This window comes from Thamnophis sirtalis, unplaced genomic scaffold (assembly GCF_051295495.1).
Source record: "Thamnophis sirtalis isolate CommonGarterSnake01/CBP01778 unplaced genomic scaffold, rThaSir2_p1.2 scaffold_1, whole genome shotgun sequence".
In the NCBI taxonomy this organism is placed as follows: domain Eukaryota; kingdom Metazoa; phylum Chordata; class Lepidosauria; order Squamata; family Natricidae; genus Thamnophis; species Thamnophis sirtalis.
This window is the reverse complement of record NW_028261381.1, coordinates 36,478,122-36,498,895: the sequence shown is the minus strand read 5'-3', so window position 1 is coordinate 36,498,895 and position 20,774 is coordinate 36,478,122. Positions and strand designations below refer to the sequence as shown.

At 40.9% G+C, this 20,774-nt stretch overlaps 1 protein-coding gene across 2 annotated transcripts in view; it reads left to right on the top strand.

The window, feature by feature from the left end:
• MBD5 (methyl-CpG binding domain protein 5) overlaps positions 1–20,774 on the top strand; it is a 151,445-nt gene that overhangs the window by 76,861 nt on the left and 53,810 nt on the right. For both annotated transcript variants that reach the window (XM_087710683.1, XM_087710690.1), the window contains exon 3: positions 17,039–17,721. In XM_087710683.1, the coding sequence (XP_087566809.1) occupies positions 17,609–17,721 (113 nt within the window). In that variant the 5' untranslated portion in view covers positions 17,039–17,608. The remainder of the gene's footprint in view (positions 1–17,038; positions 17,722–20,774) is intronic.

The window sequence follows — 20,774 nt, the reverse complement described above, 5'->3', positions numbered from 1 at the left end:
TGAATGGAATTCTTCAGAACTGGCATACTATCTGAGTGCCTTTTTGAATTCGCAATTCCTGATTAAGAACCAGATAACTGCTGTGGCAAGGAAGGCCTTTGCACAAATTCATCAAATCCATCAATTGTACTTGTACAATTTTCCAGGAGGGCTTTTGGACCTGCTTTGGTTACATCTTCTATGGGTTATTGCAGGGCCCTCTATATGGGGTTGCCTTTGAAATCCACTCAGAACTGCAATTGGTCCAGAATGCAGCAGCACGTAAACATCTCCATTTTGTGAGCAGCGCTGGCTACCAGTAAGCTTCTGACTGCAATCCATGGTGTGATTACCACTTATAAAATCTTCCATGACATAGAGCCTGTTATATGAAGGAACATCTGTCTTCTATAGTTTTTGCTCATCCTGTACAGTCAGGCAAAACCAAGAAGCTTCCAGTCTTACTCATCAAACAGTGTTTAACCAGGCTTAATTAGGATCAGGCTTTCTATATTGCAGAAGTTAGAGATTAATTTGGACCCCACCCTGATATATCCAGTTAGCTTTTAAAAGTTGGCTGTTCCCCCTGGTCTTGGACTCAAAGATACAAGTCTCTTAGGCAGAGATAGACATGCATGCATGCAGGCAGATCTTTTTTAGATGTTCTTTTTGATTGGGGGGTGGGGAGCATATCCAGAAACCTGTTGTTCTTTTGGATTCTTTCTTTTATAGCAATAGCAATAGCAGTTAGACTTATATACCACTTCATAGGGCTTTCAGCCCTCTCTAAGCAGTTTACAGAGTCAGCATATTGCCCCCAACAACAATCCGGGTCCTCATTTTACCCACCTTGGAAGGCTGAGTCAACCCTGAGCAGGTAAGATTTGAAGTAGCTGAAGTAGCCTGCAGTGCTGCATTTAACCACTGTGCCACCTCGGCTCCTTTTAGCTTTGGGTTGTCTTCATATTGTATACTAACTAGAATCACAATGAAGTCAGGTGGTGTTTTAAAGTTCTTAAAAAAAAAATCAATTTCTCCATAAAAAACAAAATATTGAAAGTGGACTTGGCTAAGTAGACTTTCTAATGAAAACTCTTCCATAGCCAGAAGCAACCACAGAGGTCCCCTTTCCTTAATTAAACTAATTCTTTTAATTTCAGAATGAGAGACATTTACAAGAAAATCCCTAGGGGTTGACTTTTGAGGCAGATCCTCACTGTGGCCACACTTGTTAGATTAAGAATAAGGATAAAGCTATTATCTTCTTTCTTCAAAAGCAAAATAGCTTTTTGGCTTTCTAAAAACTAGCACTTGTATGATTACAAAAGCTTCCCATGAATCACAATGTATTTCCTCAGATGCATAGAATCTACCTGTAGTTCTGAGAGATAATTATACATGCTGTTGCTTGGTAAGAGAAAGGAAATGAAAATTATGGCTGGGAAAATAAGTGGTAAAACCTTTATGAAACAGGTGTAAAGTTTTCCCCAGTTTCCACATTCCTCTATTTTTTCTATCTCTTCCTCTTCCTGCCCTGTGTGAACACCTGTATGTATTCTTCTTCAGTGTAGTCTTCAATCCATGAGCCACAAAAAATATACCGTAGGGGGGGGTCACTGTTTTCTTGATTCCAAATTATTTAGATTTGCATCCAAGACAGCATAGGAGAAGCTTAGGGACAACTCTGTGAATGTCTTAGAGTACCCAGACAGAGCCTTGACTTGAACCCTATTGAACATTTTTGGAGGGACCTGAAAATGACTGTCCACTGATGGTCGCCATCCATCATGACTGAGCTTGAGAAAATTTGCAAGGAAGTATGGCAGAAAATCCCCCAATCCAAGTGTGCAAAGCTTGTGACATCATACCCAAAATAACTCGAAGCTATAATTGTTATCAAAGGTGCTACAACAAAGAACTGAATGAAGGGCCTGAATACTTATGCCAAAGTGATATTTCAGTTTTTTCACATTTTAGATCACATTTATGCAGCGATATTGATCACTCAGGGTTCACAAACTTTTAAGCACCATTGTTAAGTTACAGTTTTCATCAAATATTTCAATGTTTATTTTGTTTTTTTTTTATAGATGATACATTTTATTTATTTCATTTTCATTTTCATTTTATACAATCACTTATATACTGTGCATAAAAAAAAAAAAGGAAAAAAAAAACCCAACATAACACTTCATTCCCCCATACACCCTCTCTTCTCCCCCTCCAACTTTCCTTTCACCCCTCCAGCATTCCCCTCTTCTACTTCCCTACCCCCTCAGACATCTCCCCCTCCCTCCATCTCACCCTCCTTACATTCCCTCTCACTCCCTCTTTATTTCTCCCTTCTCTTTCCCTCTTCTCCTCACTTTGGTGTATCCATACAATTCAGTTTGTTTTTAAAATAAAAGTAGAAAAAGAAAAAAAGAAAAAAAAGAAAAACGAGCCGCAGTATACAAGTGAATTCTTATTGTTCTAAGGATTGAAACTGTAATTCCCCCCTCCCCCCTCCCCCCTATAATCCCCCCTCCCTAACCCCCTTACGGCTTCGCAGGTCCCATACCCGGCATAATTCTTTAACAAGCATTTGAGTATAATAAGGCCAGCTAACTTTAAAATTAAAAAAATAAGATAAAAGTAAAGCCAAAAAGAAAAAGGAAAAATAGTAGAAAATAAGAAATTAAAAAAAAAACACACTCACACACAAAAAGAAGAAAGAAACAAAAAGGGTCAATAAACCCACTACGTTAACACAGCTTCCCATTATCTGTAAATCTTAAACAATGTAGCTCATTCCAAATTTTGGTTATTTTGCTACTTGCAGGGTTTCAAACTGTATTAGAGCCAGGTAAGTTGATCAATTAGAATTCCCCAACTAAAAGTCTCATTGCTTTGTCTATCTATTCAGACCTTTAATTTATCTCTTTTTTATCCAAATATCCAAACCTTTCTATAACACCATTAAACTCAAATACTTCTTTCATTTTTCATTTCCAACACCTCCCTTTCTATCCTTACCCACCTCCACATATAAATTTTTTACCTTCCACCCTGCCTTTATCCATATCCACATATATATTTTATCCACATTCATTGCTCCTCCCATGTTTACTCCACTTTCCTGAAGATTCTCCGACCAATCTTTCTTAACCTTATATTGAGATAGCAACTCAAACAAACATCAGCTTGCGTTCTAGCCCCAGGTAATCTAATTAAGCTTTCGCTACCCCTCCCTCTCCCACGCACCTCCCAACTCCGTTCGTCCCAAACCACAACTCAAAAAGATCACAATTTCCGCTCTCCTCGCCTAAGAAAATAGTTCATGCGCAATTTGAGTTAGAGTTCAGACAAAACTTATGTACAATATATGTCCACAATCAGCAACGCTTCTTTCAGTCTCCATGTCTCATCATCGATATGCCACTTTTCCATTTTATCCCAGACGGAAATCATAAAGCTTTAAAAACAACGCTTAGTCTTTATTCTTTAGTCTTCTGCCCTTCCGGAAGAGGAAAGCAACACCCTCCGCCTTGTAGCCACGTGTCTCGCTGTTTGTCTTCTCCTTCTCCTTGTCTCTCTCCAGGTCCGGATGAATCAGGAAGTCCCGCCTTCAGGGTCTCGTAGTAAAATTTTCGGGCTTCACAGACAGAATTAATGCGATGTTTTTGGTTGCCAAATGTAACTGTAATACCAGCTGGGACTTCCCATTTGTATGGAATCTGAGAGTTTCTGAGTTCTTCGGTTAAGAAAGCGTACTGTCTCCTTGTTCTTAATATTTGAAATGGTATCTCTTTAAAAACAATCAAGTCCTCCCCATCAATTCTCAACCTCTTTCCGTAAAGCCTCTGTATTATCTGATTTCTAGATTCCCTTGTAGTAAAGTATATTATTATGTCCCTCGGAAGCTGTCGCTGTTTTGCTACCCAGGAATTCTGGCGGTAAATTCTTTGAATCTGCCAATCAAAGTTAAGTCCCGGACTTCCCACCAAGCGGCTGAAAGCCTCAAAGAAGGTCTGTTTCAAATTCTCCTGTTGGTTTTCACGCAGTCCTCTAACTCTTATAGCAAAGGCAGTCTTATCATAATTTATCATGACAAGTTCTTTTTGAGCAGTTTCAATTTCCTGTTGCAACGTTTGAATTTTTGATATCAGATTAAGGTTAGTTTCTTCCAAAAGTTCCAATTTGTCCTCCGTTTCAGCAATATAATCTGTCATGACTGTCATTACTCCGATCATATCCTGCTTTGCCTGAGCAATTTTAGCATCAAATTGATCACATAAATCCGATATCAGTTGATTAATCTCCTGTCTGAAATCATTAAGCGTTTTGAGAAGAAATTCTTGTGTTAGCAAATCTCCCGTGGAGGGTGTAGGAGACAAGGGTAGCGACTTCATAGCAGTTTTTGGAGATATGTTATTAAGGAAGCGCTTCTGTTTAGATTTGGGAGCCATTCCAGAATAAAAATAAAAGACAAGCAATCAAGCGAGCCAAAAATCAAAGTCTCTGCTCCCCTCAGTTAATCTTTTAGCAATTAGTACGGAGAAGCCTTCAGGAGGGTAGGGCTAACTAAGTACGTCACCTCAAACACAAAAGCTACGAGATCGCCATCTTGTGACGCAGCTAAAAAAGAAAGGGAGCCTTTTGCGAAATTGAAGCTGGTATTTTAAATAGTAATGGAAGAAATTCCTCGGGAATGGTCCCCGCCCGGATTGACTTTTAAATAGCTTAGCTTTGTCCTGGGGGGGGGAGGCAATCTGCCTAGGCTGCAAAAAAGGCAGCGCGGAAAACTGGCCGGAGTAAAGGCTCAGCTAATGTTGAACCTCTTCTCCATTCACAGCAAAAAGAAAAGCTATGAATTACAAAGAGATCCTAACGACTGACCTTCTCCCTGCCCCTTTCTGCCAGAAAGGGGAGATATCTATAGATCTTATGAGATATACGAACCAGAGTCCTGGCAGGAGCTTTGTTGAGCTCCCGACGGCGGCGGCTCCTCCCCCCGAAGCCTATTTTGTTAATACATTATCAATTGTAACCGTGTTCTTTCATGGTAGAGTTTTCATTGTTGATTATTTCCTGAATGTTCCAGTAAACAAATTTAAATGAAGCACTTTAGAAACCATTCTATATGCTAAAAATATGACTTAGTACTTTATCAGGAAAGCGCAATCTACAGGTTTAATTTGCTTTCTCATTATATTTTTGATATTTTCTTTTAGAGAAGCTCAGTCTAAATGATTTCCTCTATAGCTGGGTTACTATTGCTCCTTGTGCAAAGGAAGACAATTCAATTTTATACTCTTTAATTCTTTCCGTTCTTCCTGCATGACAGCAGTTTTAAATTGATTTTTATATGGTATATTTCAAAACAGAAATGCAGACAAGAGTAGTAAAAAAATGGTGTTAAAAAAGCTGATCAGGTAACATGGCTATATATATTCAGTTGTCTGCTGTTTTGATAAGCAGGTAGATAAAAATGAATTCCTTTCGTGTTCTGTTTTTATATTAGGGAAGTATTGTATGGACAGGAGAATCCATATTCCTGGTTAATGACCTCTAAAGAAAGCATTATGGAAAAAAGCTATCATGATTAAAATCAATTTAATTAGAATTTATTGGACTTTGTTTTCTATCTTATGAGGAAGACAGTCATATGCATACAGTAGCATTATGGATTCAAGACATTTTGTATGGATGTGTATGTCATACACTATTGTGTCAGTATGGAAATAAGCTTATTTCCACTCTAATCTGTCTAGAAAAATGGCTCTCATGTCTCTTGATAATACATGGGTTTTTCCTTAAGGTTAAAAAGTCTGTGTGCCTTCATATATTTTATTTCATGCTAAACAGAATACCATCAAAAGTTAGGTGCAAATGAATTTTTTTGACTCATTTTCAGGGCTCAGTTCAGATCCAGGGAAACTCTAAGCAGCTTACCTTCCTCTTTTTACAGTATGAAGGTTAAAATAAATGAATAACATTTGCATTACAATAGAACAACCCTTATGAACATCACAATAAATATACCCATAAAAGGAGGACCTCACCATCTATAACAGATCTTCCCCCAAGGCTTCTGGAATAGCCTCATTGATAAGGCTTTCTGGAAACTCGAGGTGTCAATTTGATCATTGGGGGTACCATTCCAAGCAAGGGAAGCCACCACAGGAAAGGCTCATCATCACAGCTCCTATAGATTATGTTCTGTAATGCAGGGTCCCCCTGAGGGATCTCACTCTCCCAGAACTTAAGAACTTGACAGACCAAAACCACTGGTGAAAAGGAGGTCTAAGGGGCATCCTTGTCTTCAGTCATGAAGCATTTTAAAGGTGACAATCAGTACATTGACTTACGTACCCAGAAGAAAACTGTAGACAATATAGAGTTCTCAAAATGGGAGTGTTGCACGGAGAAAGTGATGCTACATTTTTGATTAGTGAAAACTTCTGAGTGATCTTCAAAGATGGCTCCATGCAGAGTGCTTTTCAGTAATTCAAATTAGGATTATTCAGAGGTTATATGAAATGGGCCACTGAAATCAGAGCCTGCCCATCTAAAAGAGAATATAACTGATACCCCAGAGATACCTGCATCTATCTGCTCTTAAAGTAGGATCTGCAAGTCCAAAGGCATTCCTCCCGTCAGATCATCACCCCCAGGCTTCATGTAGAACGGGTGTCAAACCCACGGCATGACAGCAGCGTCACGTAACGTATTGGGACTTCCCCCCCCCCCTTAGCTAAACCAGGCGGGGTGGAGCCAGCAAGTGACACATCTGGTCTGCGGGCTGCGAGATTGTCACCCCTGATATAGAACATCATTCCCTGAAGGACCTCTCCCGATAGATCCATCCCCTCTCCCACTATTAGGATGCTACACACACACACACACACACACACACACACACACACACAAACACACACACAAACACACACAAACACACAACATTGACTCTAAGTATCCTCCAAGAAAGAAGAGAGACATTGTGAAACAGTATTCTCTACTCCCAGGGTTTGGAGGCAGTCCAGAAAGATACCACAATCAATGGTATCAAAAGCTGCTGAGGGATTCAGCAAGACCACAAAACTCACAGTTCTACTGATTTAGTCTCGCCAAAGGTCATCCATCCACAAGAACTTCCACCACAGACTTGATATGATTTTTGAGCCTGAAATCTGACAGAAAGGGATCTAAATAGTCTCCTTCCTCAAAATCTTTTCACAGTTGCAGACCATTGCCTTTTTGACTAACCTTACTAAAATTGGAAGGTTGGAGAATGGATGATAGTTGCATAATATTGCCATATTGATGGCTTCTTGAGGAAAAGGCACACCCCAGCCTCCTTCAAGGCAAGCAGAACTCTACAGTTTCTACTGGCATCTCCACTGAAACCTCTTAAGAAGGTTGCCGTGTTCTATTTTGTCGCAGTTGCCATTGGAAGAAATTGAGCTTAAATGTGTTCTAGTTTGATATGACAAGCTGCTGCTTTGGGGATTGATTTTTTTCCCCTAATGCCTGCTATTGCCTTAACTGTTTATCTTTGTATTGCTCTTTGAGAGAGAGGGAGGGAGAGAGAGAGAGAGTGTGTTTTTGTGTGTATGTGTTCTCTTTTTTTCTCCTTTTTGGTCTCTGACAATCAGTGTATTTAGAACTGCAGAGACAAAAAAGGATAAAACAAGTAGAACTGCAAAAAATATTTCAAAGGAAACAATTCTTTACAAAAAAATATAAATTATAGAAAATCCACTTTGGTCAGCCCTCCCTAGTAAACCAGATAGGAAACAGTTCTACTTTATTCTAAGGCTACATTAACAAAATCTTGCAAGTATGAAAGTATGAACTTCCCACCACCACTTTGAACTGCCCAATCGGTTAAGGAATGTCCTTTCTAAGTTTCTTCCTCTTGACCATTAGCCACTTGGGCTCTTCCCCCTTTCTCTAGGCAGCATCCTTTCCACTCTTTCTCCAAGGTCATTCACACATTCCATCACAAATTCATATTTGCTTGCTACGGTTCTCATACTTTCAAAAATATTATTTCTGAAACAGTTAGCAAGTCATTATTTTTACAACACCGTGACACAATGCTGAGAGACGGTAACTACTGTTAGAAGGGTAGAATTAACAATGGATAGAAAATTCCATTTGCTAGTCTATTTTTTTAAGTAAACATATTGTTACTAAACATAATAAGGAAGCACAAGATTATTCCCAGTATGTATGCAGGGACCATTGGATACATAAGAATCCAATGAAAAGCCTTTTTAATTTTTACAGATATGCATTGCAAAAATACATTCTAGCTAATTATGCTGTGTTACAGTAACTGCATTAAAGTTATGCTTCAGATAGAAATTTGTTTCCTAATATTTTTGTTCTTAAATAAAAAAAATAACATTGGTTCTGTAATTCCTGAAGAAGTAGATAAATTCTTCTAATCTGTCAGCATTGGCCTCCAGTTTGTTAAATCCTAGCCCTTCCTAGATTGTCAAGGTAGCCCAGGAGGTGATCAAAAGGACAAGTCCATGTGATGAGATCATCTTCTTTTGAGAGAGGAGATGATCCCTCAAGGATTTGAAAGAGGCAGTGGTAGTACAGACTTCAGCTCAATTCTACAAGAATGAGTGGCTGTGGTTGTGGCTGTTTGGCCTAGGTCAGGGGTATCAAACTCATGCCGTCACAAGACATAGCGTGACTTTTTCCCACTTCATTAAACTGGGGTTGGCATGGCCAGCGCATGACACATCGAGTTTGACACCCCTGTCCTAAATCAAGGACATTTCTGCAATTGGTGTTGGATGGGTTCCATTTCCCACTTGAGACTGGGATGCAACCTGAGGGCCCTTCTGGACTTGCTGCTACTGCTCAAAGAGCAGATGGCAGCTAGAGCCAGGAGAACCTTTACAGAAATTCATCTAGTATGCCAGCTGCAACCTTGCTTTGACTGGGGGGGCCCTCCAGACAGTCCTGAAATCACCTCATAACTGAATTATTGCAAGTGCTCTACCTGAGGCTGCCCTTGAAACCTACCTGAAAGGTACAGCTGTAATGGGCACTTCTTGTTATGCCCATGCGTCATTGCTACTCCATGCGTTGCATTGGTTGCTTAGCTTACATGTACCAGTTCTTATTTATAAAGTCCTCTATGGCATTAAACCTGGTTATCTGGGGGACTGTATCTGCAATTATCTCTGCTCTTCTGGCATTTCATGCAGAATGGTGGCACCCCAGGTCCCCTCAATTAAATAGTGGTATCTTGTGGAACCTGGGAAATTTGTTTTCTGTTTCACTACCCCCTACCTTCTGGAACAGCATCCTCCCACAAATACATTTGGCATCCATACTCTTGGAGTTCTGCAAGGCCCTTAAAACCTGACTCTATTCTTCTGGAGTTCCTGCCGTGTTTTTATTGATGTGTTTTTAGTCCAGGCTGCCATTTTTTAAATTGTATGTTTGGATACGAAATGCCACCCAGAGTCTTGTGACTTGAGTAGTTGTGATTGATTGCATTGCCAGCAGTGGTGGGTTTCAAAGATTTTTAGAACCTATTCTGTAGGTGGGTGGGTGTGGCTTGGTGGTCATGTGACCAGGTGGGAGTGACCAACTTGTAAAATGTGAAACTCATTTAACAACATTCTTGCTTAGCAACCAAAATTTTGGGCTCAATTGTTATCATACGTTCTCTTTCGTTTTCTTTCCTTCCTTTCTTTTTTCTTCCTTCTTTCGTGTGTGTGTGTGTGTGTGTCTGTGTGTGTCCCTCTTTCATTCTTTCCTTCCTTTCTTTTTCTTCCTTCCTTTCATGTCTCTCTCCCTCTTTCTCTTTCCTTCCTCTTCCTTCCTTCTTTCTTTCTTGTGTATCTCTCTCTCCCTCTTTCTTTCCTTCCTTCCTTCCTCTTTCTTCCTTCCTTCTTTCTTTCTTGTTTCTCTCTCCCCACTTTCTTTCTTCCTTCCTTTCTTCCTTCCTTCTTTCTTATCTCTCCAACTTTCTTTTTCTTTTTCTTTCTTTCTCTTTCTTTGTCTCTCTTTTCGCTCTCTCTCTCTCTCTCCCTTCCTTCCTTCCTCTCTTACTCTTTCTCTTTCTTTCTCACTCTCCCCCCCCCCCTCTCTCACACACACATACCTTCCAGTTGGCGAAAATCTCTGTCTTGCCAGGTGGAAGGCTGGCAAAGAAGCCTCGTTTTCCCTGCCGTCTGCAGTTCTTGGAAGAAGGAGGCAGGGAAGCGAGCCCCAGGCCTCATCTGCCTCCTTCCTTGAGAGCTGGCTTCAGGGACAGCCAGCCTCTCCCGCCACTGCGCCCTTCACTCGTCTTCCATGCGGAGGCTCTGCCGGCAGGGCGCCTCCCATTTTGCCTCTCATGAGACTGGGTGCGGCAGAAGATGCATCCATGTCACCACCAGCAGCAACAGAGGGGTACCGGTGGTGGCGGTGGCTGCTCTCTGCTCCGCGTGCTTTGCAGTCTGGCTGGAGATAAGCGCTGCTGAAGTGGCACTTCACTTTCTGCAGCTCGGACACTGGGAAGGCGGGAGTAACGCTGTCTGGTTTTGGGGAAAGGCAGCAGAGGCCGGACTGCCACAGCCAATCCTCCACTGACCCCTAAAGAAGAAGTGGCGGGTCCTCTTCTTTAGGGGTCAGCGGAGGATCGGCTGTGGAAGCCTGGCAGAGCAGCACATGGAGCCCATCTCCCCGCGGCTTTTCCTTCAGCTGGCAGGAGGAGGAGAGAGAAGCCGCTTCAGCCACTCTCTTCCAGAAGCCCTGCTGGGACTGAAAAGGCGCTCTTTTGGCCAGGAAGGGATCAGCTGCGGATGTGGAACCACAGGGGCTTTTCAAGTGTGTAAGCTGAGCAGAAGGAATGGCTCTTTCCCAAAGATGGTCTCACTCACTCCAGAACAACTTGTGTAAGACAGGACAGGCAGGTGGGCGGGTGCGTGACTCTCCCTGGGAAAACGTAGAAGGCATGGAATCAGCTCTGCCTGAAGGCAAAAAGTCTTGTAGCTCTCCCCACGTGCCTGCCAGCCAAAACCTCCCAGGAGGCTTCTGCTGATGGGCGAGTGGAGAGGGGGGGGGCTCCAAGCCTTCTCACCTTCAGGCAGAACTGATTCCGCACCTTCTATCTTTTCCTGGGCAGAGTCACGTGCCCGCCAGCCTGCCTGTCTTTTCTTACACAAGTTGGCCAGCTGAAGCCTCCTGTCTTTCCTGAGCAACCAGCAGCTGCAAGAGGTGTGAAGGGGAGGCAGTTGGGCCACGGCTGAAGGCCCGATTCGCGCCGCAGAAGCAAAATGCCAGCCTTCGAGTTGCAAAGGTGAGAGGTGCTCGCCCACCTTTGCTCAACTTCATGTGGGGGTGCTCGATGAGCCAAACAATTCAGTGTGAATGGCTGGGCTCCTCCTCCTCTTTTTCCCCGCTACATTGGCCGCGTGTGTGAGGGAGTCCCTGTGCGTGGACTCGAGCCTTGCTCTCGATGAAGGAGGCAGAGATGAGGCCCAGGGCTCGCTTCCCTGCCTCCTTCCTCCAAGAGCTGCGGGCGGCAGGTTGCTGCCCATTGCAGGTGCCCAGAGCAGCCTCAACTACTGTCTCCCCAACTCCTCCAGGCCCACGCAACCTTCCTGCCAGCACTCCCAGTACTGTTGGGCGGCCGCTCCTTCATGCCCCGTTGCTGTCTGCAGTTGGGCTTTTGGCCACTCTTTCTCCTTGTTCCCCTTCCTGGCTGGGAGATGCTCCAGGACAGCCCCACTACCCTGGGCAGGCACTGGGTCGGTCAGCAGCCTGCACACCATTGCCATGTGACTTTTATAAACAGAAAATAACCAACTTCTTTTAAACTTTCCATTTCAATGAGAATTTTTCTAAAACTTCCTAAATTCTCATTGAAATGGAAAGTTTAAAAGAACTTTAAAAGAACTTTATAAATGTCGGCCAGCTGGGAAAGCATCCACAGGAGCTGAACGGTCCAAGTGTGGCTTCAAAGGCTGAAAGGGAAGCTGCACCCCCTGCCAGGCCCCCACCCCCTTCATGCCGTACTTTTGGAGCTTCCCACCTACCCACCTCGGCCGCCGAAGGCCAGCAGAGTATGCCCAAGGGCGCTTCACCTCACTGTGATCTGAGGGATATTGTTGCCTTGGTAGGACATCTTCCCCTTGAGGCCGCACCTGCCATGCGAGAAGGAGAGCAGCGGAGGCAAAGTGGCCTTTCTGGGCTCATTTGAAGAAATCCGTCCCCCTCCCCACTTCCTTCTCTTTGAGAAGCGGTTTGCAAAGTTCCAGTTTTGCCAGGTGCTTGTCAAAAAGAAGGAAGCATGGGCTTCTTCCAATAGCTGAGTCCGGCAAATGAAATGAGTGGGTAGGGCAAGCATGGTGTGGACACGTGGGGGGAGAGAGAGAGAGCGATGACTGGGCAGGCGAGGGAGTGAGCAGGGGGGGCAGGCCAAGGGAGGGGCCATTCTGGTATGGGGCCTCTGGAAGCCACGGTACGGGAAGGCATGCTAAATTCTATGACCACGATAGGCACGCACCGGTATGGTGCGTGCTGGCTGGAACCCCCCTCTGACAGCCAGCCAGCTTGGGTGTGGCATTTTTGTCCACCTATCAAATTCTTCCCAAAGACCTGGGATAGTCAGATGTTGTTTAATGATATAGTGATAGATGACTGATGACGGATTTTGTCGGTGCTTTTGGTATTCAAGTTGTTTTGGGATTGCATCCTAGGTGCTTATTACTATTAGCTGTCTTTGCTTTCTTTTGCTACAGTTGTTCTATTTCTGTTTGCAGGTTCTTGTATTTTGTGATTTTCTCCAGATCTTTCTCTTCTTTTCTACTATCTCCAGGTACTGCAACATCCACTATCCAGACTTCTTTGTCTTTTTTATCAGCGTATTATTACTATTATTATTGTTGTCAACAACACTAAAATAATATTAATATTAATTCTGATTCTGAAAGAAGGACCAAAAATTACATTGATAAGTAGCTTATGTAAATTATATTCATGTTGTTATTTTTACACTGTAAAAAGCCTGATAAAGTCCACATTCCAATTTTGAACAATTCTTAGGTTTACATGGGATCATGAAGAGAGTCGGACACAATGACTGAACAACCAAGTTACTTTACACTGAAAATTTGACTTGGTTTGACAATTATTTTGATCTGGAAGAAGTACTTTGTATCTATTTAGGTTTCTAGCTTTTTTAATATTAATCGACAATAATGCACATTTTGTCAGGGTTCCAGGTAATAGACTCAAGCAAAACTCCGAGGCATGTAGATTCCTTAAAGAATAGCTTTATTGGATATATCATATTGGCAAAATTCTGGTGAAAACTGACTCTGAGGATTCCCAATTAATTAAAAGCAAAAGTTTTTCACTTTCTCAAAACAATCAGTCATATGGTCCAATTACTGCTCCGTCTGGTTGCCTGGTGACATTACTCCTCCTTCCTCTGACCAGGTATGAGAATGTCCTTGGTTCCCAAGAGAAAGTATTTTATTTTTGCTATTCCCCACTCCCAATCCCTCAGCTCCAGTGTGGCAACACTGAAGCTCCAAGATGGCTTTGGTCAAGTCAGCTTCAGGATTGACACATTTACTATTTGTTGTATTTCAGTCACAGATAATACTAATCCCATTTAACTTTATTTCCAAATATACAATAAAAATAATAATCTGCAGAGGTTAGTATGTAGTTGACATTGATTGCTCTTGAAAGTTGAGCAGAATCGGCCCTGATTAGAATTTGGAGAAGAAACTATGAAGACATCCCAAGACTGTGGAATAGGCTAACTTCTTTAATAAACCACATTTTTAAAGAAAGTGCTGCTATAGTATTACCAAGATAATACATGGCTGTGTCCCTGTCATAACACAAAATTGGACATGAATCAAAGAAGACTTGATTTATTATTAAATCAAGTCTGGCCTAGAACAGTGGCCCCCAACCTTTTGGGCACCAAGGACCGATTCTATAGAGAGAGGTTTTTCCATGGACCAGAGGGGACATTGTTTCATGTGCTGCCTGCATTCCATGGATGGAGCTTCTGGCATGACACAGATCGGTGCTGGTCCACGGACTGGTGAGGTTGAAGACCAGTGGCCTGGAAACTCCTGACATGACATTGCTGGGCTCACAATATCACACCAAACCATAACAGGGCTTATTGAATTTGTGTACTGTATTGTGCAAACAGAACAACTGTATTTAGAAATTTTCTATTTCTGGCAGTGTATGTTTTCTTCTTACGGTTGCCTAGTTTTTCTCATCTTTTATTCCTTGTTTTCTTTATCATTGTATCTGTTTATTATTGAATATGTTTTTATTTGTGAATATCCAGAGTTCCTAGCAGCTGGTCAGTATGAAGGGTTGGGAAATAAACAAGCCATTGTTTATTGTTTAGCATGTTATCTGCACTAGGATCAGCAAATCATTATCAAAACAAGCTATGGTATGAATCAAACTTAATTGGCTGCCATTTATGTGTTCTGCCATTCAGGAGGCAGGTTTAGGCCTAAGCACAAAGTTGTTCCCCAGTGAATAGAAGCTAATGCCAACTTTGATTCTCATTATGCTAGTGTCTAGAAACCTTAGTAGACTTTTTTCTTTCATAATAGAGGCATAAATTTTGAGACCAGTCAAAACCTAGTTATGTACATAGCCCACAGCAATTAAGTAAAGCAATATGCATAAGTATGTAATATGAACCTAACTATTGTGGCCTTTTGCGACCTATTGACAAGCAAAATCACTGGGGAAGCCAAATTCACTTCCTGTAATGGCTACAGTTTTAGTTAAATATGGAACTGAAAACTAATGGTTCCTATACTTATTAAATTAGCATATGTAGGGGTATGTCATATGATGTCCTAGAGCAGAGGTGTCAAACTCATGGCCCGCGGGCCGGATGCGTCACCCCCAGTTTAGCAAAGGGGAAAAAGTCGCAATGCATTACGTGGCGACAACGTAATGCTGCAAGTTTGACACCCCTGTCCTAGAGAATCCCCCTTGGATGGGGGGGAGGGGAGGAGGTGGCATGCATGCATGCTAGCAGACAGAATTGTTAGACACTGTACAAAATGAAATATTCAGGTAAATGATATAAAATGTGAATATGGTGAAAAATATCATTTCCAGATGTACGTCTGGGGGCTAGGTTTGTTGTTGTTGTGTCATGCAAAACAAGCACAACATATTCAGATTTCATAGTTTCTAGTCACTTTAGAATTACATTTGGAACTAACACAGTTGATAAGAGATCACCGACCATAGCCACCGACCATACAGCAGTTCATTTAGTGACCATTCAAAGTTACAATGGCACTGAAAAAAGTGACTTATGACCATTTTTTGCACTTATGACTATTGCAGCATCTCCATGGTCACACGATCAAAATGCAGACACTTGACAACTGACTCAAATGTATGACCGTTGCAGTGTCCCAGGTCATGTGATCACCTAATGCAACCTTCTGACAAGAAAAACCAATGGGGAATTCATATTCACTTAACAATCCCTGTTACTAACTTAACAACTGCAGGGATTCACTTAACAACTATGGCAAGAAAGATAGTAAAATGGAGCTAAATTTACTTAACAAATGTCTCACTTTACAACAGAAATTTTGGGCTCAAGTGTGGCCGTATGTCAAGGACTACCTGTACTTCTGCTTTGCACTGTTTCGTTTTAAATATAGTTGAATCTACACAGCCTCCTTACCCTGTATAAGGACAGCCCACTAACATGCCCTTGCCTTGAATTTCAGTGTCCTCCCCACAGCTAAGGCAGTCCAAGGATAGCTTGATACCCAATTCTGGAACTAGTATTTTCCCATCCCACCTCTAGAAAGAGCTTGCTGACAATTCAGGGTCCATATGTACATACACATATACAGTGAGATGATATGTTCCATACTCTCAATCTTGTGGCTCCATTGTTTCTTCTAGGACTGCCTCATCAATCTTGTCTCTGATTATTTAATCCATTCCTCATTCAGTTCTGGCTGTGATGGAGATTGAATCCCTAGCATCTGTATACCTTTTTTTCTCCTTCCTTCCTTCCTTCCTTCCTTCCTTCCTTCCTTCCTTCCTTCCTTCCTTCCTTCCTTCCTTCCTTCCTTCCTTCCTTTGTAAATGGGTTGATTAAGCAGCTATCTATCCATTTGCAATTGCTGACATTGACTACATTGGTCACATGTTTATGAACATAAGACTGAAAAACACTGCTTTGGGTTGCTGTGTATGTCATTTGCCTCTTGAAATGGTTAATCTGGCAAGGTGACAAGAAATTAAAAAGAAATCTCTTGACTCCATGCTGCTGCATGGGGTCAAATACTCCAGTGATCAACTTTGGATGTGTTAAACCCATCCTTCCTTTAAGTCATACAAGCAGTTCTCGACTTATCCTTGGTCAACTGTTTGCAGTTACAACAGCCTCAGAACATGTGTATGACCGGTAAAGCATTGTTGGCCAAGGTAAAATGTCATGCCACACATACCCCGCACCCACCGGCTCCGGTCACATTGCTGCATTTTTGGTATTTATCAATCTGTTCGCATTTACAACCAGTTTCCATGTGCTGGAAAAAAAAGATCTCAAATCTGGTGAAAGCTCCAACAAAAGGCACAGATTGAGCCATTCAGAACATTAACATTTCCCCTTTCCTCTGGAAGGCTCAGCATACTGCATTGTGGGATGCAATGTGTAGACAGCAAAATTTAGAGAGGTGTGATTTCATGCCAGCTCTGGTGTAGAAAAAGACTGTAGCAAAGCATCTTGTGGATTTGAGTTATTATTTCAGATATATTATAACCCTCTAAATCTGAAACATCCAAGGTTTGGGTTTGCATAAAACTGAACTCTAACTAAAGCTTGTGGTGGGATACAAGTCCTATTTGTGTAAACCCCAAATGACAGTTTATCAAACTATGTTGTATTGTGCAAATAGACTGAGAAGAAAAGAATTCTTATTTAATGAGCTATTTAACACCCCAAACAGAACAAATTTAAAATGCACATATCTAACTTCCTTTTTAAAAACATGATAATTGTATTTAGCTGTTTATGTTCTTTCCTCAGGCTTTCACCTTGAAGTTGTATCATCATGAGAGAATCAGAAGAAGTGTCCAGGAGTACCTTGGACAATGAATGGAAGAGCATGAGAAAACAAAAAGAATGTGGCATATGAAAAGGATTGAATACCTGGAGGTATTAGTTGCCATACATCTGTAAAAATGGGAGTTAATTTCTCAAAATACAAATTAGCTTAGACAGTCAGCAAGCTTGGAGTTGTGCTATGGAACTAGGAATAAACATTTGTGTCCCTTTGTTGCCAGTGACAGAAAATTGATGGATTATGATTTTCCCAAGTTGGAAATACTTGTTTTTACCTATTTAGGATATCCTTATGACTACATAAGGAATAACACATTTCATAACTGCCTTGATTCAGAATGGGCAATTGACTTGTCAACAACAGCAACAAAAATGGTCAACTTTATGGACTGAGACAGAGCCTTCCAATGCACTTTGTACACCCTGGGAATTACTGTGCTGTGTGGCCACCTCCTGAAGGCCATGATGATTTTTAGAATAAGGATATCATCTTCCTGTTGATATCTTTGAAGAATCATAAGCTTAATCAGAAAAATGAATGGAAGCAAGGAATGTGACAGTGGGGACAAGGATGGAGGGCTGCCAGCAGTACAAGTCCCAGTTGGTTGGCAACGGAGGGTGGATCAAAATGGAGTCCTGTATATTAGGTAAGTATGCAGCTATGTAATTGGCTGAAAATGCCTTCATCATCAGAGTTTTGTGGAATGGGAATTGCTGAATTGGCAAGAAAATAATAGATGACTCTTACACCCATAAACAGTAATCTCTACTATCCTGAGAAAGCAATGATAAAACAAAATGTCTAAAATTAACTCTGTCCACAAACCTGCTTAGCTCACTTTTCAAGTGGCCTCTACATTAAGAATTAATGTGTGTGGTTTTTTTTCATGCAGATAAACCTGGGTGAAAATAGTTTTTGCAATTTCTAAATACAGATTAAACAGAGAAGCTGCTGATGGAACATATTTAATAACTTCGTAGAACATAAAAGTTCAAAGAAACGGCACTAAATTCATCTTATAAAAATATTTAAAATCCTAGGGTATCATGAGCCTTTCAATGCAGAAAGAGATTATTAAAAAGGCACTCAAAGAGCTCCACAGCTAATAATTAACATTATTTAATAATTAAGTTGACTTGTGGATAATAAATTAGATTCATTCGAGGGGATGAAAAGCAAAAAAAAAAAAAGCCCCCGTTAAAAATGTGTTGTTAATATATCACTTAAAAGTCATGTTCATATTTTCTCATTGGTTTAAATATCTGAAACTTTCACATCTATTATTGTCTGCCATAAATGTGCTTAAGAAACATATAGGGCACATAATCATGTACAGGCCTAGTGATAGGTTGTGAATCACTGAAAACCTCACTGTGAAAAACTGACATAATAAAAGAGGCTGACAAGTAATATACATCAATGTATAGATGGTGAATATCCTTAGTGTAACATTTTTTTTAAATCCATTAAATTAAGAAACATTTCAATTCCCACATTTAAAGTATCCTATAATCCTGCTTGGTTTTTTGGATATAATGGGAGGGGGATCCATTCCCCAAATTAGATAATCTATTGCCTCTAAATGGATGGATTTTACATTTTGGAATGTCACGAATCAGGGTGAAATGCTACTGATTTGGACCGATTCACCTGAACCAGTAGTAAAAAAAAAGGCTACTGGTTCGGGCAATCCGGTAGTTCCAACGATCAGCTGTGCGACAATCAGCTTTGCCGCATTATTTTTATTCGCTAGAAATTGTCGCACAGCTGATTGTCGGAACTACTGGTTCGCCTGAACTGGTAGCATTTTTTTACTATCGGTTTGAACGAACCGGTAGTTGCAATGATCAGCTGTGCGACAATCAGTTATGCCGTGCGATTTAGATTTGCTAGAAAGCAGGAACTCCTGCTTTCCTCCCCACCCACCCACCCGCTGTTCTATTACCTTTGCAGACTCAGAAAAGGCTTCTTAATTCTCCTTTTTCAGTGCTGTGCGGTAGCACCTGCATTGCGCCTGCACTTGTGAAGTGAACCAATAGCCGACTTCAGAGCATTTCACCACTGTCATTAACTGTATGTTCAAAGTAATAACATCAAATCTGAAGAGTGATAAATTTAAGATGGCTACTTGTTCCGGAGGAAAAATATAAGGGTTTTTTAGTTGGAACTATGTATGTCTCCCAAGAACATTATATAAACATGTTATACTCAAACTTATTAATACTGAAAATACATTGAAAAATCAATTGACAGTATTGTAGAATTAAAGTTTCTTTCTGGTTCAGATTTAACCACTTTTTTTACATGCAGAATGATCAGGAGCTTCTTTCCTTGTATTCGTGGTAGAAGGGTCTTATTTCCATGTGGTACTTGTGGCAGGGAGGTTTCTTCTTGGCACCTGTACAAAAGGAGAAGAGACTGATACCTGAGTTTAGGCCTGTGTAAAGTTCCTCACTTCCACATGGTAGCTGTATTTTGATGCAAGAAGTGGCCCGTAAGTTCTCCAAATCAGGGGTCCCTGCTCCAAACTATTGGCTTAGAAATGCAGAAAGAAAAGGCCTGGGATTTAAACTCAGGAATGTAGACTTCAGTTCATGTTTTGATTTTACATTCTGCCGTGGGCAATCTTCTGTGTTTATATGGCTTTATTCTTCCCTGCAGTGGAAAAGATTAATCTTGCTTAGTCCTATCTATGAACCATCTGCTGAATCAAGTCAATTTCTAAATGTTAAATGTCTGGAAAACCGAGACTTACTACCATGTGTATGCAAACCTAGGAAACATTATCAGAATAATGAGTTATATGTTTCAGGAAGTAGAAATTATTTAAAGTTTCTGAAAGAATCAAGGCAACAAAATCCTATAAACAATGGGTTTATTTTTCCAAAATCGAACTTGTATTTATCTAAACCATTATGGAGACCAAATATATTTTTCTTCTCATGTTCAAAAACAGACATGCTGTTATAAGATACCTATTAAGAAGCAAAAAAAAGAGATATATTGGTATTCATAAGTTGAAGTTTATTACAATGTGCAATAAACCTAGCACATTTATCAGAAGTCTTTATTAGGTCATATGAAAAATTACCTAAGAAAATTACCTTATAAAATCCATTAAAATATACTGAATGCTAAGCTAAACCAAAATATTCAAGTAGACTTTTTGTACATTTTATTTATTCATTCGGTATGAACATTGATTTGATCATTATTATTATAAGACTTTTATTTAACATTCTGTCTTTATCTTTTATACATACATACATACTTAAAGAGAACATAAACTAACAAAACTAATGCAAAATAAGGAAGGGGAGGGAGGGAGAAAGAAAGGAAGGATGGATGGATAGAAAGAAATTTCCAGTTTCCTTTACAGCAAATACAAGTATGGTTACAAAGTTTTTTTCTTACTATATGATTCAATGGAAAGGTTGCATGCCTTGGTGATCAGGGTGAAGTAGCCTTTTTGAGTGGCAGTGTTGCTTTGAGGGCTGAAGTTGAGGTCTAGGCCTAGTCCTCAACTTCTGGCTCAGCCTCAGCATTGCCGCCTAGTGCTGTGCATTGTGGGAGATATGACACACCAACAGAATCAAATACAGAGAGTCCTTGATTTACAACAGTTCGCTTAGTGATCATCCAAAGTTACAATGGTATTGAAAAAAGTGATTTATGATCATTTTCCACACATAAATTATT